General features: G+C 33.1%; 2 protein-coding genes and 1 long non-coding RNA gene across 4 annotated transcripts in view; 1 reads left to right on the top strand and 2 right to left on the bottom strand.

The window, feature by feature from the left end:
* The first annotated feature begins 830 nt into the window (after positions 1–830).
* LOC140449564 (uncharacterized) lies at positions 831–3,811 on the top strand. Of its 2 annotated transcripts, none has more exons than XM_072542763.1 (2): positions 831–1,090; positions 1,384–3,811. In XM_072542763.1, the coding sequence occupies exon 2, from the start codon at positions 2,335–2,337 to the stop codon at positions 3,700–3,702; it is 1,368 nt and encodes a 455-aa protein (XP_072398864.1). In that variant the 5' UTR covers positions 831–1,090; positions 1,384–2,334; the 3' UTR covers positions 3,703–3,811. Both variants share the same exon structure in this region, with proteins under 2 accessions (XP_072398864.1, XP_072398865.1).
* A 1,248-nt stretch (positions 3,812–5,059) lies between these two features.
* On the bottom strand, positions 5,060–5,641 carry LOC140450790 (uncharacterized). Its single transcript, XM_072544463.1, has one exon. It carries the CDS (start codon positions 5,639–5,641, stop codon positions 5,060–5,062), a length of 582 nt encoding a protein of 193 aa, XP_072400564.1.
* Positions 5,642–11,561: 5,920 nt separating this feature from the next.
* Positions 11,562–18,846, bottom strand: part of LOC140449563 (uncharacterized) — a 31,832-nt gene continuing 24,547 nt past the window's right edge. The window contains exon 2 of the long non-coding RNA XR_011951831.1: positions 11,562–11,823. This is a non-coding gene — a long non-coding RNA (uncharacterized lncRNA). The remainder of the gene's footprint in view (positions 11,824–18,846) is intronic.

Raw genomic sequence — 18,846 nt, 5'->3', positions numbered from 1 at the left:
TGCTACCCTCTGTGTGTGTGTGTGTGTGTCTCTGTTACCCTCTTTGTGTGTCTCTGCTACCCTCTGTGTGTCTCTGCTACCTTCTGCTATGCTCTGCTACCCTCTGTGTGTGTGTGTGTGTGTCTCTGCTACCCTCTGCTCCTAATCACCCTCGTTTTTCTTTCACCTTCATAGAGACCAAGAAACGAATACACAAAGTATAAAAATACACAAGTTATACGCCTTTATATTAAGACAGAGACCAAGAAACGAATACATAAAGTATAAAAATACACAAGTTATACGCCTTTATATCAAGACAGAGACCAAGAAACGAATACAGAAAGTATAAAAATAAAAAAATACATGTTATAGACGAAACCTAAGACAGAGACCAAGAAACGAATACACAAAGTATAAAAATACACAAGTTATACGCCTTTATATTAAGACAGAGACCAAGAAACGAATACATAAAGTATAAAAATACAAGTCATAAGCCTTTATATTAAAATGCAAAATGTTGCAATAACAGGCAAATAAGAATAATTGTTGCAATACCAAGAAATAAGACTAAAGGCGTAAAATATAACATACTATGGAATGCAAAAGTTAGAACTATATATTTTCTCATTTTTCTCAGAGTATAATCATCAATTCGTCGGTGTCAACACGTAAAGGCGTATCTCAAAATTTGACGAAATTGAGTTAGGACCGTATTTGATATCATAACTATAGGTCCCATGATGTGAAGAGGTGGCGTAACTAAATCTTATACCGTTCACATTAAAACCTAATGCTTTTACTGAGGCGTATCTTAAGTTAAAAAAAAATTTAAACGTATGGGAGCATCTTAAGATACGCCTTAAAACTATAATTTTTTAACCGATTTTGGGGCGTATATTAACATACGCCCTATCGTATTTACTTCATGAAAAGGTAAATATGTTTATACAGGCGGATCTTTGCAGGTCTATGCTTGTATAATTTTGCTATTGGCCGTTTAAAACCGAAAGAAAAGAACAGTTCACCGTATGTACTTATCCAGAGCGGTTGTTCGTGTAACTTAATACGTTTGTTTTGTGTTCCAAAAAAATCTAAGTAAACATTGGTAAGTACGTGGTTCTTTTATTTAATAAATGACTTTCGTATATTAGGTATTATGAATGAATATTATAACGAGTATTTTTACTTGTTGTTTAGCTGAATAATTGTAGTCCTAGTATTTTAAGTTGATTTGTGACTATTAGAAAGAGAAGGTTTGTTAAAAATAAAAACATCTTACACAGTGTAAGTTGCTAAAAATAAAGAATACTAAAAACTAAATAAAATCTAAATAACTACATTTAAAACTATCGTATTCAAAACAAAATTGATTGATTAATAGACGTATTTTAATTACAGGTACACTATGATGGAAGTTTTGGTGCAATGGAGGGATCGCTCAATATGTTTGGTATGTACAAATAAACTAGAGGTGGTAAACAAGGACGATACGTTTAAAAACGGTACACGTGTTAAAATGCTACATAATGAAAGGTGGTATTTTGGAATCATCCTTGATATGAAAGGATATTGTGGTGGCAGTTCGAGTGAAGAAAATGAACCTTTGACAAACACCGAGATTGGATCGGAATCAGATAATACAGATAATAGTGAAAAAAATAATAAAAAATCAAGTGACCATTTAAACAACGGCGATCCCTACTCGGATATAGACTTAAGCGATACAAACGATCCCACTTATACTCAGTGCTGTGAAGTACCAAAATGCAGAGGAGAAGTGTTCAGTTCCTGTTTCCGTTGTCAAATCCTTCTCTGCTGGAATCATTTCATGGAGGATTTGCCTACTTGTGCTAAGCATCGCAACCAAGATTCCAGTGATGATTCGTTTGTGTCAAAAAGGAGATATCGCAAAAAAAAGAAGATCGATAATCGAAAGCCCGAAGATTACAACGTAGAAAGTGCATCAAAGGAATATGAAAGGGAAGTCTTGACGAGAACAAATAAAAAGGGAGTTGCTCAAGTTTTACGACGAAGTGGTGCTCAATATGTTTCAGTAGACACCAAAAAGACTGTTAGCGGACGTAAACTAGGTTCATCCTGTAACAGTGAGTGGTGTAAAAAGGGCGGTAGGAATTGCAGTAAGTTTAGTAAAGAAGTTAGGCAATCAATATTTGATAACTTCTATAAATTGGCTAATGTACAACTCCAACGCGAATATATTGCGCGGCACGTTAAACAAGTTAAAAAAAAATTTGCACAACTTCAAATCTCAAATCTAGGCGTGAGAACACTAACTTATTTTTTCTTCCTTTGGATGGAAACACTGTCCAGGTGTGTCGTTCATTTTTTATGAATACGTTAAATGTAAGTGAAAAAGCCATTCGTACTGTACTAACTAAAATGGATAGTACTGGCTTTATAGAAAAAGACAATCGTGGTGGTAGATGTGCTAACGTCGTTCTAAAGGACGAAGCTAAAAGAAAACTAATCGAAAATCATATTAATCGTTTTCCGCGAGTAGAGTCGCATTATTGTCGCAAAGATAGCACTCGGGAATATCTTCATAGTGACTTAACTTTAAAAAGGATGTATGCAATGTTTATTAATGAATCGGGTTTCGATGAAGACAAACCGTCTTTTACGACATATCGCGCAGTTTTTAAGGCTAAGAATCTATCTTTCCATAGGCCCAAAAAAGATTTATGTAGTTTATGCAAAACGTATCACGAAAGTTCTAAAGAAAAAAAAGTAGAAATGCAAACGACTTACGATGAACATACAAAGTCGAAAAATGCTATACGAGAGTATAAAAGCCTTTGTAAAATTTCAGCTGAAAGTGATCCTGAAAAAACGGTGTGCTTATGTTTTGACCTACAACAAGTAATACACTTACCTATATCGAACGAAAATGCGATTTTTTACAAAAGAAGACTTGCTTGTTATAATTTAACATTTTATAACTTGGCCTCTCGCGACTGTCATTGCTTTACGTGGAACGAATGCGATAGTGGACGAGGGAGCTGTGAAATATCTACAGCCTTATTTAAAATCCTTTTAAAATATGACGAAAAAAAAGTTAAGATAGTTAATTTATTTGCAGATGGCTGTGGAGGACAAAACCGCAATACCATCGTAGTAGCGGCTCTTTTGTTTATCGTTTCTAAGTCAAATCACATTGGCGAAATTAGCCTGTGCTTTTTTACTGCAAACCACGGCCAAAATGAAGGAGACTCTGCTCATAGTGCCATTTCGTATGCCATTAAAAAAGCGGGCGAATTGTTTATTCCGTCCCAGTTAACACCTGTTATTCGTCTTGCAAGACTTGCTAAGCCCTATGAGGTACATACCTTTAGTTTTGGGGACTTTTGGGATTTTAAAACTTTAGGCGAAAATCTTCGAATAAGGTCATTGCGAATAGATGATCAAGGTAATGGCTTTAAATGGACAGAGGTAACAGAGTTCAAAGTTACTAAAAACGATTTACAAAAAATTTTCTTTAAAACAAGTCACCTAGAAGAAAATTATCGATCAGTCACTCTAAAGCGACAAAATACTCCTTTCCTAACTAAACCACTAAATAAATTAAACACAGAGCCCCGACCTATATCGATGGCAAAATATAAAGATTTGAACACTCTCTGTACCGGTAACACACCAGTGATACGGTTACCAGAACATATTAATTTTTATAAATCTCTGCCTCATACAGCGGAATGAAAATTTAAAACTATTTTTTTTTAAATATGTTTTTGTTTTTAAGACTAAACCCTTTAGCTTCGTCCTTTTAGTTTTAGTCAAGTGTTTAATAATGGTTATTTTGATATAGTTTTTGTTAAATATAAATTTTAGTTTTCTTATTATTGATACTCTTTTTTGTGAATTATAATGTTTTTTTTGGAATGTATTTTCAACTGTTTCCTTTACAATAATAAATTAATTTTTTATTGTTGTTCAGTCATCTTAAATCCTATTCAATAAAATATATTAGCAGTTTTTTCATTTCTAAAACAGTTTTTAGTAAAAAACATCCAAATCGACTGGTTGTTTGCGGAAGGCGTATCTTAAGAACCCACATCAAAGCTATTGTTGCTAGCTCTACAAAAGGGCGTATCTCAAACTAACCCCAAAAATAATAATAACAATAATAATTTAGTCAATATTTAAATGATAGAGTACTATTTCTTAGTCATTGTTCTTTACTATCACAAAGAAAGAACTTTATATTCAGTCCAGTTTTTCTGAAATGGAAGCAAATAGAAGTCGGAGATCCGTTTTTTCGCTCTAGTGAAAAGTTGCAAAAATCGAGATACGCCTTTACGGATTTTCATCGACGAATTAGACGCATTATAAAAAATAAAAAAAAAGTAAAACCGCAAACATTATCCTATATGACTAGGGAACAATATTATTAATTTGAATAGTTGCTACAATGAAGCCTATACAATCAATAGTGTTTTTGGGTGGTAAGAAAGGGCCAGTCAGTTATATCCTCAATTTTTAAAATTTAGATTTTTTAGTGATACAGGTACTGGTACACTTCATAATAGCTATGTTGTTAGTACTAACACGTAAGTAAATAGTAAAACCAGAAACTATAAAGGCTCCCCCAAACCAACGCGGAAAATTCGCATTACCTGCGGAATTCCGTACCGCATACGATTCGCATTGAATTGTTTCCACTGTGGTAAGTATACAAGTTCAGACAAGTACGATTTTCGTCGTTCGGGCATGCGTTTTGTCTGCGTATTTATTCGTCCGGAATCTTAGTTCGCACTCGACAGCGTTTTTATCAGTTTCGCAGTGGTTTCGCATGTGAAAAAATTGAAAATGGAGAGAATTATTGAGTTGCTTCGAAAGTATCCTATTCTCTATGACCTTTCTCATGAAGATTATAAAAATGTAAGGAAAAAGGACAAGATTTGGACTAGAATAGGAGAAGAAATAGGCGAAAATGGTGAGTAGTTTTACGATTTGTATTGGTTTATTTTTCTACATCTAAGACTAAAGAAAAGCAGAGGCCTAAACAATACTATATTTACTGCAAGAAGAGTCCATTATTTTTATCGTGAACAATCTATTCATAGTCCTGAATTAAAATACGTGGCAAATTTTTCTCGAACAGAAAATGCCAGTCTTGCAGCTCTCCTTGGGTCATTGTCAAATTTTGAAATGCTCCAAGTTCAGGCTCTGGTGGATCTAAAAGTTCTATGAATCTATCATCACATTTTTTTGTCCTTAGAAAATTATGCAAAATACATGCAGTTTTCACAATGAGAATACTAGTATCAATTTTTGTTTCCATTGGTCTGTAGAATATACGCCATTTTTGTGCCAATATTCCGAAAGCGTTTTCTACTACTCTTCTCGCTTTACAGAGCCTCACATTATAATTTTCCTTGAAAATATCTGTTCTGCTTTGACTGTATGGAAAGGGCCTCAACAAGTATGGTTTTAGTGCAAAGGCTTCGTCTCCAATTAAGACATGGGGGGAAAGTTCATTCTGGCCTGGGAGATTTTTCGGCTCAGGTACACCCATCTGATTTGTTTCAAATCTTCTTCCCATGTTGGAAGCTTCGAATATTCCACCGTCGCTGTTTTTGCCAAAACCGCCAATATCAACTGAAATGAATCTATAATCTGGGCCAACAATAGCCATTAATACTGTAGAAAACTTATTCAAATAACACCAATAATTAGATCCTGTTTTGTCTGGACACTTGATAGTAACATGCTTGCCATCGATGCTACCAATACAATTTGACCTTCAGATTCTTCAGATTTTTTCCATATTTCTGTAGTTGGTTCGGGCAAGTAAATATGTTGCAAATTTCTACATAAAGCTTCACAAACTTCTACAACTATGGCACTTACAGTCGAAAACCCGACTCTAAAACTATGGCCTATTGTATAAAATGTATCTCCGGTAGCCAGATACCTAAAAAAGAGTATTTTGTTTCAGGGGATGAGATTAAAAAAAATGGAGGAATCTGCGCGATACGTACGCTAAGTACATAAGAACTAATAAAACTAGAACTGGACAAGCGGCAAGCGATAAAAAAAATGGATATGGGCAGATCATATGGAATCGTTCAAACCGTTCCTAAATTTTGCTAAGACTGCATCCAATGTCACAGATGTTGATACACAAGAATCTGAAGCATTCCCAAATATAGAATCACCCGAAAATATATTAACGGATGAAAATTTCGCAGTACAGAAACCAACGTGTAGTAAAAATCTACTAACAACTCAGACAGATGATTCCCAGAATAAGATTCAACCCTCCTCATCGAAACCTACTCGAAATGAAGCTCCTAGGGTTACTCTTTCAAATGAAACTGGCAGAACAAACAGAAAACGCAATTCTGAGCCATCCACATCTGTGAAAGATATGATCAGTTATTTTGAGAGCAAAAAGAGAGTAGTGCATGATGCTACCGATCAACTGTTTTTGGCTCATGCTTCTACGGTAAAATCTTTCTCTCCTAGAAGGCAAATTGAAACAAAAATGAAGATTGCGCAAGTTATCATGGAGCAGGAGTTGCTTCAATTGGAGGAAAGTTCTTTGAATAGCCATCAATCTAGAGCTGAAAGTACAGACACCTATCAAAACCCCTCTTCCGTCGGAAGTATTTCGGTTGTATCCCTACCTTCACCAAATGACACTGCATTACCTAAACAATCGAATACTTCTGGGTTCTATGAAGTGAATTGTGAAAATAATTATGTTACACTACACAACTTGGCGCAGAGTTGCAACCAAGCAGCTTCTCATAATTCATCAGTTTCCAACTATGTCAATTCCTTTGACCCTTACAATACATAAAGTATATTTTAGAGTTATTTTGATCCTTATTCTCTTTTACTGTAGTAAATTAATGATATAAATAATGCCTGCAGTTTTTTTTTTCATTTTCTCACCTTAATGTTATGGCCAACCGTTCTTCGGGAGAAATAGCTTCTCGGTAATTCGTGTCTGATTTTCTAATATCATTTTCTACAAGGTGCAACAGTTCATCGAAACAATCTATTGTCATTCTAAAATAAATGTAGCATCTTTTATCGTCTTTTCGTAATTGAGGCATCAGCGTGTGATATTCCCCACATTTCAGTCTTTCTAGATTGATATCATGAACCCATTTTCTTCTTTTCCTAAGATTAAATTCATAATATCGTCGGGTTACAAGCAAAATACACTAAGTCAGTTTTTGTCATTTTTGACTTAATTACATATTGATATTGCAATTTGTTTACTTTATGTACTAGCAAAATCCATTAAGTATTTTCTCATCCTTGACAACACAAAACAATAAAATTTTACATTCACTATTTCAGGTCATGAAAATAACGATTGAATTTCACTTCTCTACTCCTTATTGTATAGCTAACTACAAATCGATTTTTTAAATTTAAAGATGACACTAACGTAATGATTATTACAAATAAACTTTTAACACTACTTGAACTGTGCTAAAATGTGCTGTGTTAGCATGGCACGCTGTAACATGCGTTTTAACATAGCTGGAACCACGTTCTATTCGGTATTTGCTTTTGTATACTACAGTACCTATAAGGGTTGGTATAAGTATGTTGTGAACAACAATTGTTCAAAATAAATACTTTTCTGTCCACATATAACCAATCTTTGTTATTGCCAGACATAAAATTACTTTCATTTTTTTTATCTCTGATATACATGAGAACGTGCTTGTAGAAATGAGAACGGGCTTGTAGAAATGAGAACGGGCTTGTAAAATCTTGTTGATACTATTCCAATTTCTTGTTTTATAATAATCATAAATTGACCTTTCAAATTTGAAGCCAATGCTAAACTAATGATTATTATAAATAAATACATGTATAATCAGAGGAAGTTGTCCTTTGTGTTAAAATCCTTGATATTAAATCTACCATCTTTCAGGTCATGAAAATAACGATTGAATTTCACTTCTCTACTCCTTATTGTATAGGTAACTACAAATCGATTTTTTAAATTTAAAGATGACACTAACGTAATGATTATTACAAATAAACTTGTAACACTACTTGAACTGTGCTAAAATGTGCTGTGTTAGCATGGCACGCTGTAACATGCGTTTTAACATAGCTGGAACCACGTTCTATTCGGTATTTGCTTTTGTATACTACAGTACCTATAAGGGTTGGTATAAGTATGTTGTGAACAACAATTGTTCAAAATAAATACTTTTCTGTCCACATATAACCAATCTTTGTTATTGCCAGACAAAATTACTTTCATTCTTTTTATCTCTGATATACATGAGAACGTGCTTGTAGAAATGAGAACGGGCTTGTAGAAATGAGAACGGGCTTGTAAAATCTTGTTGATACTATTCCAATTTCTTGTTTTATAATAATCATAAATTGACCTTTCAAATTTGAAGCCAATGCTAAACTAATGATTATTATAAATAAATACATGTATAATCAGAGGAAGTTGTCCTTTGTGTTAAAATCCTTGATATTAAATCTACCATCTTTCAGGTCATGAAAATAACGATTGAATTTCACTTCTCTACTCCTTATTGTATAGGTAACTACAAATCGATTTTTTAAATTTAAAGATGACACTAACGTAATGATTATTACAAAAAAACTTGTAACACTACTTGAACTGTGCTAAAATGTGCTGTGTTAGCATGGCACGCTGTAACATGCGTTTTAACATAGCTGGAACCACGTTCTATTCGGTATTTGCTTTTGTATACTACAGTACCTATAAGGGTTGGTATAAGTATGTTGTGAACAACAATTGTTCAAAATAAATACTTTTCTGTCCACATATAACCAATCTTTGTTATTGCCAGACATAAAATTACTTTCATTCTTTATGTCTCTGATATACATGAGAACGTGCTTGTAGAAATGAGAACGGGCTTGTAGAAATGAGAACGGGCTTGTAAAATCTTGTTGATACTATTCCAATTTCTTGTTTTATAATAATCATAAATTGACCTTTCAAATTTGAAGCCAATGCTAAACTAATGATTATTATAAATAAATACATGTATAATCAGAGGAAGTTGTCCTTTGTGTTAAAATCCTTGATATTAAATCTACCATCTTTCAGGTCATTAAAATAACGATTGAATTTCACTTCTCTACTCCTTATTGTATAGGTAACTACAAATCGATTTTTTAAATTTAAAGATGACACTAACGTAATGATTATTACAAATAAACTTGTAACACTACTTGAACTGTGCTAAAATGTGCTGTGTTAGCATGGCACGCTGTAACATGCGTTTTAACATAGCTGGAACCACGTTCTATTCGGTATTTGCTTTTGTATACTACAGTACCTATAAGGGTTGGTATAAGTATGTTGTGAACAACAATTGTTCAAAATAAATACTTTTCTGTCCACATATAACCAATCTTTGTTATTGCCAGACATAAAATTACTTTCATTTTTTTTATCTCTGATATACATGAGAACGTGCTTGTAGAAATGAAAACGGGCTTGTAGAAATGAGAACGGGCTTGTAAAATCTTGTTGATACTATTCCAATTTCTTGTTTTATAATAATCATAAATTGACCTTTCAAATTTGAAGCCAATGCTAAACTAATGATTATTATAAATAAATACATGTATAATCAGAGGAAGTTGTCCTTTGTGTTAAAATCCTTGATATTAAATCTACCATTTTTCAGGTCATGAAAATAACGATTGAATTTCACTTCTCTACTCCTTATTGTATAGGTAACTACAAATCGATTTTTTAAATTTAAAGATGACACTAACGTAATGATTATTACAAATAAACTTGTAACACTACTTGAACTGTGCTAAAATGTGCTGTGTTAGCATGGCACGCTGTAACATGCGTTTTAACATAGCTGGAACCACGTTCTATTCGGTATTTGCTTTTGTATACTACAGTACCTATAAGGGTTGGTATTAGTATGTTGTGAACAACAATTGTTCAAAATAAATACTTTTCTGTCCACATATAACCAATCTTTGTTATTGCCAGACATAAAATTACTTTCATTCTTTATGTCTCTGATATACATGAGAACGTGCTTGTAGAAATGAGAACGGGCTTGTAGAAATGAGAACGAGCTTGTAGAATCTTGTTGATACTATTCCAATTTCTTGTTTTATAATAATCATAAATTGACCTTTCAAATTTGAAGCCAATGCTAAACTAATGATTATTATAAATAAATACATGTATAATCAGAGGAAGTTGTCCTTTGTGTTAAAATCCTTGATATTAAATCTACCATTTTTCAGGTTCTGAAAATAAAGATTGAATTTCACTTCTCTACTCCTTATTGTATGGGTAACTACAAATCGATTTTTTAAATTTAAAGTAGACACTAACGTAATGATTATTACAAATAAACTTGTAACATATTGACTACTTGAGCTGTGCTAAAATGTGCTGTGTTACACTCTTATTTGCGTATTAACATTGCTGGAACCACGTTCTATTCGGTATTTGCTTTTGTATACTACAGTACCTATAAGGGTTCGTATAAGTATGTTGTGAACAATTGTTCGAAATAAATACTTTTCTGTCCACATATAACCAATCTTTGGTATTGCCAGACATAAAATTACTTTCATAATTTTTATCTCTGATGTACATAAGAACGTACTTTAGATTGGCTTGTAGAATCTTCTTGTTGATACAATTCCAATTTCTTGTTTTATAATAATCATAAATTGACCTTTCAAATTTGAAGTCAATGCTAAACTAATGATTATTATAACTAAATACATGTATAATCAGAGGATGTTGTCCTTTGTGTTAAAATCCTTGATATTAAATCTACCATTTTTCAGGTCATGAAAATAAAGATTGAATTTCGCTTCTCTACTCCTTATTGTATAGGTAACTACAAATCGATTTTTTAAATTTAAAGTACACACTAACGTAATGATTATTACAAATAAACTTGTAACACAACTTGTAACACTACATGAACTGTGCTAAAATGTGCTGTGTTAGCATGGCACACTGTAACACGCGTGTTAACATGGCTGGAACCACGTTCTAGTCGACATTTGCTTTTATATACTATAGTACCTATAAGGGTTGTTCAAAATAGTATTTTCTGTCCTCAGATAACCAATCTTTGATATTTTCAGACATAAAATTACTTTCATTCTTTTTATCTCTTATGTAGATGAGAACGGGCTTTAGATTTGCTTCCAGAACCTTCTTGTTGATATAATTCTAATTTTTTGTCTTATAATAATCACAAATTGACCTTTAAAATTTGAGGCCAATGCTAAACTAATGATTATTATAAATAAATATATACACAGAAAGAGTACTCTTTAACGAAGAAAATTCTTGATATTGATCTACCATCTATCACGTCATAAAAATTAAAGAACTATCTTTTCGTCAGTACTGGCGGCGTTGTTTGAATTTCACTTATTTCTCTATTTTTTATTGTATAAGTGTAAATCTGTTTTTTTTTTAATTTAAAGTAGACACTAAAGTAGTGATTATTACAAATAAACTTGTAACATATCTACTAATAACTGTTTGAACAAAACTTGATAAACCTGGAACTGGATATAAAAAAACACCATAACAAACAACATTTAATATTAACAACACATTTATACAATAGATCCAGATATTGGATGCTATTCGCCGTTATCTCTTTATTTTTTCTTAACACAAGCGGCTATTTCTGCTTTAATCCTGCTATAATTTGTTATATTCTACATTCAATTTTCAATTTAAAAATATTTAGTGGTAAGCAGAAAATCAAGCTCGATGATGTCTGCACTCCTTAACCAAAAATCCATTTGTCAGATAGTGATTTGCGCACGGCTTCTGCTTTAAACCTAAAACAAAAAATAGTAAAATTAGAGCAAATCAACACCTATAAGTTGTTTTTGTTTTAAATAATATTAAAAGATGAAGGTCGGTATAAACATGATCTGGCTATATGTTAATGTTAATTTATCAGCATATTTGTACAATTCCTTTTATGAAATGCTTTTAAGACATTTCCTAATTTTAATAACCCTTAAACTTCTAAAATGGTGGACTAATGTGTGAATTGCGAAGCTCATAAGTAATTTCCAACATAATTGCCTATCTCAAGGCAATATTAAATAGGAGAGTTCAAGTTGGACAGCCGAACAGATAGAATCCCAAGGCCGAGTGATCACTGAGTGTCGTAGAGTTGCACGATTGTTACTGGCTGTCTTGCGTTTGAAACCGAACGGGAGAAGTCGTGTACACAACGCACCGTATTAAATAAAATCAGTTTGTGTTAGATAACAGTTTGTTTTAAATATGGATGGAAATACTGTTTCGCCTCCGAGAAAAAGGGCAAAAAAAACAAAATTTACTGTTAAAGAAAAATGTGTAATGTTAAATACATATAAAAGAGCATCTGAGGAGTTAAACGCAGAGAAGGGCTGAGAAGGTGTTACTAAATTGACTGCTAAAGTTACAGGTAAATTGTTAATATTGTGATGTTAATAATAATAAAAAAAAACAATTTTAGGAATTAACAAATCATCTGTTTATAATATTTTAAAAGAACATCGCCAAAATAATGGCGAATTTAAACCTGCAAAACCTTACCAAAGATCTAAAAAAGTGCTTGATGAAATTACCAATGAACCTAAGAGCATGATTCGATGAACTGTTCAGTTTTCTTTTACTAATTGAGCTTCCAACAGTTCAGAAAATTATGTAAAAAATTTTATGCAAACAATTTCAGAAAACCCGAACATTCCGAATTTAAAGAAAACTACTTTGAAAAAAGTTTTGAAATTAATTAATTTTCGGTGTTTAATTCGCTAACGATATTTCCTTCTCTCAAAGTTTATCAACGTCTACAAAGACTATAGTGAAATTTGACATAAACAATTTCGTAATGTGTTTTGTTTTAAAAGTATTTCTTAGAACTAGTAATAATTCATTTTGTATCTATACTGGGTAATTTGCTATCTTTAAATAACTTGCAGTATTTTTTATATTGTACATTAAATTAAATACTCGTTTCAGAGAGTATTTGTTTAAACAATTTATTCTATCATTAAAAATTTGCATTTATTTCTTTGGTATAAACACAATATTTTTTATTATACGGTTATAATTTATTTTTGAATTTTATTTATCCATGAGCTTCCTCTGAGTATTGGTTTTGTATTTCTGTTGTTTGAATGACGTAAAACCCTGAGATTACTTATTAATTTTAGCTAGCCCAAGAAGAGTTTTGATCTATTAAGAAAATTAAAAATAAATATAAAGTTTGCATAATTACATTAAGAAAATAAGTAGAATCAAAACAATTGTCGCCCAACCTGTGTGGTAAAAGCAGAAACACCAATACCCAGACAAAGTGTACTGGAAAATATATATATTTCCTTACAGGATTTTTCTAACTTTTTTTTCGCCAAATTTAGATAAATTTATTTTTGATTTTTATTATTCAAACCTTTTTCGCTTTGAATAATTTTTTTACTTAACCAGATATTTTAATTTGATCAACATTCGTGGGGAATAGGGAAAGATAATATTGCAATTGGGTTGTACTTTCACATTGTATAGTCCAGAAAAAGGAAAGAAAATGGAAACAAGAAACAACAAAAGACAAAAGGAGACCGAAGAATGTTATAGCGAGGAAGAAATAGAAAATGTAGACGAAGAAAATACACTCGCGATCATAAAATCCGGGTCACCTTGAAAATCACCGATATTTCATTTTTAACGAGCTTTATCGTAAATAATAATAACACAAATACAAACTAATGCATGTTTCTGAGAATTGTTGCGGTTTCCTTTGTAACAAAGAATTCCAATAGTGCCAATTTCGCGGTAAAGTGAACACTTCCCAAAATGGACGCTACCTGTAACTGCGCTTGTTTTAAATGTCTCGTTTGTGCTTCGACTTTCTGTTCAAATGCAAAGGTCAAACGTTTATTATTGCCACCATTAGTGTTTATTAGTGCCATTATTAGTGTTTATTTTTTGACAAAAATGCCTTTCGCTGTTGAAATGGCACAAATTGTTGCACTTGTGGAAGACGGTCACACTCAACGGCAAATCGCAAGAACTGTTGGCGTAAGCCTTTCTACGGTTCAACTAGTGCTTCAAAGCTTTCAGGAGGCAAGATTGCTAACCAGGCGACCTGGCTCTGGACGAAGAACAACGACCATGGCACTAGATGACCATTTCCTTGTGTTTCAGTCTTTACGAAACCGGACCTCAGCAGCGGTTATGCATCAAAATCGTCTAGAGGAAGTACGAAATCGCAATTTTAGTGTTGCAACAGTCAGAAGAAGACTCAGTTCTTCTTGACTATCTTCTCGGGTAATGGCTAGAAGACCGCCACTTCGAAGGGTGCCTCGAGTTGCACGACTAGCTTTTGCTCGAGAATACGCGCGTTGGGAATTACCGATTGTAGCAAAGTGTTATTCTCAGATGAATACCGTTTCTGCCTAACTGGATCCGATAGATGTGTAAGAGTTTGGAGGAGAACCGGTGAACGATTTTCACAAGCTTGCATTGCTCCTAGAATGCCATTTGGTGGAGGCTCGGTCATGGCTTGGGGAGGTATATCTTCCGACTTCCACACAGAATTACCCTTCATCGAAAATGGGTCCCTAACTGCACGAAGGTACATTACGGAGATTCCGGAAGAACATGTTATGCCCAACATGGCAGGGCTTGGAGAAAACGCCGTTTTTATGCAGGACAACGTGCGACCGCACGTTGCCAGGATCAGTATGTAATGCTTGGACGAAGTAGGAATTACGAGGGTAGCCTGGCCAGCTAGGTCTGCGGACCTGAATCCCATCGATCATCTCTGGGACCATTTGAAAAAACGTATTCAAACCCATAAACCTCCTCCTAACAACGCACAGGAGCTTAAGGATCTGTTAGTGAGTGAGTGGAATAACATACCACAACATGAAATCCGGAGAAAAATTGAGAGTATGTCCCGTCGTCTAAAAGAGGTTATTAGAGCAAGGGGAGGCAATACACGATATTGGTCATTGAAATTTCACTGATTTTTTACCACGTTCTGTATTTTCCATATTTTTTCGTATGTCTGTTTTATCAATAATTTGATTTGTTTTCTGTTTTTTTCAATAAAAACAATAAAAAACCATTTTTTTTCTTTCAAAACTAACATTGATGACAAATAAAAAATACATTAGCCCAAAAAAAAGGTTATTACTGCACCAGAGGCAAAAATATTGAAGAAACTTGAAATTTTCAAGATGACCCGGATTTTATGATCGCGATTGTAGTATTGCAGAAACAAAAATCAAGGAGAGTAGCACAGAAATGTCCACAATGGACAGGATATTACAGAAAAGACAGGAAGAAACCAGTAAAAGCCAGGAAGGAAACAGTAAAAGATAAGCAGAAAGAATAGAAAAACGTGTAGACGAACACATTAAGCGACAAAATCTAGGTTTTAAACAAATGGAACAGAAACTAGAACAACATAAAGAGGAGGTACAAATGTATTTACAACAGGTGAAACATGAAGTAGAGCAGAAAACAAAGGAAATTAGCCAAAATTTAGAAAAGCATACCAAGAAAATACAGAAATTGGAGAAACATGTAGAAGATAGAGACGAGGAAATAAAGGATAGATTGGAAAAATTAGATAAGAAATTATTGGAAGTAAAAACACAACATAATACTGGAGAAAAAAGACAGGTGATTATACATAGTGGAGCAGAAAGTAAGGTCCAATTTGGCGGGGATATAAAGAAACAACATCCAGTTCCGTTTATTAGGATGCTGAAAAATAAAAAACAAGGATATAAAGATTTTGAAGAGGCTAAGGGTATGATAAGGAATCCGTTTAAGGAAGGCGCAGCATTATGGTTCGAGAGTAAGCAAAATGAGTTACAAGATTAGGAAGATTTTGAAAAGAAATTTTTGAGGTATTATTGGGGAAAAGAAAAACAGATGGTCGTCAATAGTGAACTACAAAATGGGAAATATGATGAAGAACTAGGAATATCCGAAGAGGGATATGCATTACAAGTATATGTCAGTGGACAATATTTAAATTATAATTATTCGAAAGAACAGCTAGTTGAATTGATAGAAAGACAATTTGACAATACAATGGAAGACTATGTGACCTTGCAAGGATATAGAGACATGGACAGTTTATGGACAAGATTAGGAAGATTTTTAAAGTAAATTTTTGAGGTATTATTGGGGAAAATAAAAACAGATGGTCGTCAATAGTGAACTACAAAATGGGAAATATGATGAAGAACTAGGAATAACCGAAGAGGGATATGCATTACAAGTATACGTCAGTGGGCAATATTTAAATTATAATTATTCGGAAGAACAGCTAGTTGAATTGATAGAAAGACAATTTGACAATACAATGGAAGACTATGTGACCTTGCAAGGATATAGAGACATGGACAGTTTATGTCAGTTCTTAGCTATAAGAGAGGCCCGAAGAAAAGAAAGAAGGAAAGGTAGACAAACAGAAAACAATGGGAACAACCAAACAAACCGCACACTCGACTAAAGCGGCTCGTAATGACAATCCAAATAATATTAATCAAAATAGATATAAGCAGAATAATAAATAAGAACAGAGAAATAAACAACCTACGTTTAATAAGAGAAGGAGAAGATGAACAAGGACACCAAGAAAAGACAATGTGGAAGTGGAAAACAATAGAGCAGGGCCGTCTTTTCGGGAGGGCACTTACTAAAAACAGGGATAAAATTGAATTCGGGAATATATACTCACCCTAGGGAATTTATCACTTTAGCGGGAAAAAAAGATTGAATACGGGCGAAAGAATTTGGTTATGGTACATGGATATATTAAAAATAAAAAGGTTAATATACTTTTGGACACTGGTTCAGAGGTATCATTAGTTAATAAACAATTGACAAATGATTTAGGACGAAATTCTCAAAAGTATAATATTTCTCGAGTTAGTGAGTGCTAATTCAAAAAAAAAATTCGACTACGAATGAGGTTATTGTTTTGACATTGAGATTCAAAAGTAAAGAATATTGGATAAATTGTTTTATAATTGAGGACATGAAATATGATATTGTCATTGGAGTGGATGAATTGAACAAGTATGGAACTGTCGCCCAGCCTACTGAATTGTGATTGGTCAAATGGCAACAGTAATTGCAGCCAATCATAATTCAGAAGTCTGTTGCTCATTTTCTGAATTATCGTTGGTCGAACGGCATCTGAGCTGCAGCCAATGATAATTCTGAAAATTGGGCATTGGTCGTCGTGCCGGTCCAATCGTAAAAAGGGCCAAAACGACCGTTACGATTGACCTACTTTTTTTGGCATAAAAGAAGTGCACGACGGCCAGGAAATCAGATCTGGTCAGGTTTGGTCCGCAGATCCAGCCTTCTAGGCATGTTAAGATCCTCTGGTCGATTAAGTTCCTAGAGTTTCTTGTTTTCTTTTCACAGCTCAACTTTAAACCCGGAACCTAACGTTCCCATCTTTAACCACGGTTTGTTTGCAAACCACCGGCGGCCATTTTTGAGGGATTTATCTGTGCTTTTCGACTTAGTCGAATTTGCTAATAAATTCTCTTAAGAGCGTCGCCATTTTTCATCGAATTAATCTGTGTTTTTGGACTTGGTCCAAAATCTGATTATTTCGGTAGACGTACGAGTAGTGTAAGGAATTTTTCTCTTACAGGATTCAGCTAAGTCCCTACTTCACGGGACTTAGCCATCAGACGGTGCATATATCCTTTTGAAAAGATTGAGATTAAATAAAGACTCCCTGTGTTGTGTTTTATTTTCTCTTTCAGGATATTGCTAATATATATATATATATATATATATATATATATATATATTTCATACTTGCAAAATAAACGTATAAACTGTGTTTTATTTTTCCCTTTTATTTTTCAGGTACACTGCTAAACTTTTATATTTGAATTTTGACTTTGATATCTTTGATACTTATAATTTTTCAGGTACACTGCTAAACTTTTATATTTGAATTTTGACTTTGATATTTTGATACTTATAAACCTTATATTTAAACTTTGAATTTAATACTTTGATATATATAACTTGTATGCTATTTCTTTTCTCTGTTCTCTTTCAGGTACACTGTTAAACTTATAATCTCTATCTTTGAATTTGCTAATTATTTTATTTCTGGTACACTGTTAAAAATTTGATTATTAATTTTCTGACTTTAATATTTGTTATTTTATTTTATTTACAGTTATTTAAAATGATTTACATTATTTATGCCTATTTAATTAACTTGTAATATTTCCTATAGGTCCTATCGACTTAGAAAATTTATTTCATAAAATAACTGAATTTTTGTCTCTAATTATTTTTACAGTATATTTCTTGTCCTTTTTATTGTTGATTATCCCGAATGGCATAACAACCGACATTCCTGTCCTTATCCCGAGTCTCTAGCTCAACTCCTTCCCACTCCAAGCATTTTTGACAAGTGACATTTCCTACACTGAATTACCTATACTTGAATTTTTTTCATATTTGGTTTATTGTTAATAACTAACGTGTATTACCTTTCAGATTCTTATTTTAAGACTAATTAATATAATTATCCTCCAGATTTCCGGATCAGGAGATAATTATACCTTTCTTACAGATTCTTAATATAAGTTACGTTATATCTTTTCTAACTATTATAATTACTGCGAATATTGTTTAATAAACTTTATTTATTGTGTTTATTCTTTAAAAAGGCAATTTTAATCATAGCTAGGTGTCCATAGCCCGTGTCTATGGCCACCGACCGAGAGCCCTACTCACTTAGGTCACACCAAGCAATGGATAGAGCGGTTAACATGCCTTCTCTCTCTCCAGAAGGAGATGGGAGT

The sequence above is a fragment of the Diabrotica undecimpunctata genome, chromosome 9 (genome assembly GCF_040954645.1).
Source record: "Diabrotica undecimpunctata isolate CICGRU chromosome 9, icDiaUnde3, whole genome shotgun sequence".
Classification (NCBI taxonomy): Eukaryota; Metazoa; Arthropoda; class Insecta; order Coleoptera; family Chrysomelidae; genus Diabrotica; species Diabrotica undecimpunctata.
Note: the sequence above shows the minus strand (reverse complement) of the source record. Positions and strands in the feature narration are given on the sequence as shown.

Bases quoted from the DNA above. Each gene is read 5' to 3' on its own strand.
- LOC140449564 (XM_072542763.1), top strand. From the start codon at position 2,335: ATGAATACGTTAAATGTAAGTGAAAAAGCCATTCGTACTGTACTAACT.
- LOC140450790 (XM_072544463.1), bottom strand. From the start codon at position 5,641: ATGGCTATTGTTGGCCCAGATTATAGATTCATTTCAGTTGATATTGGC.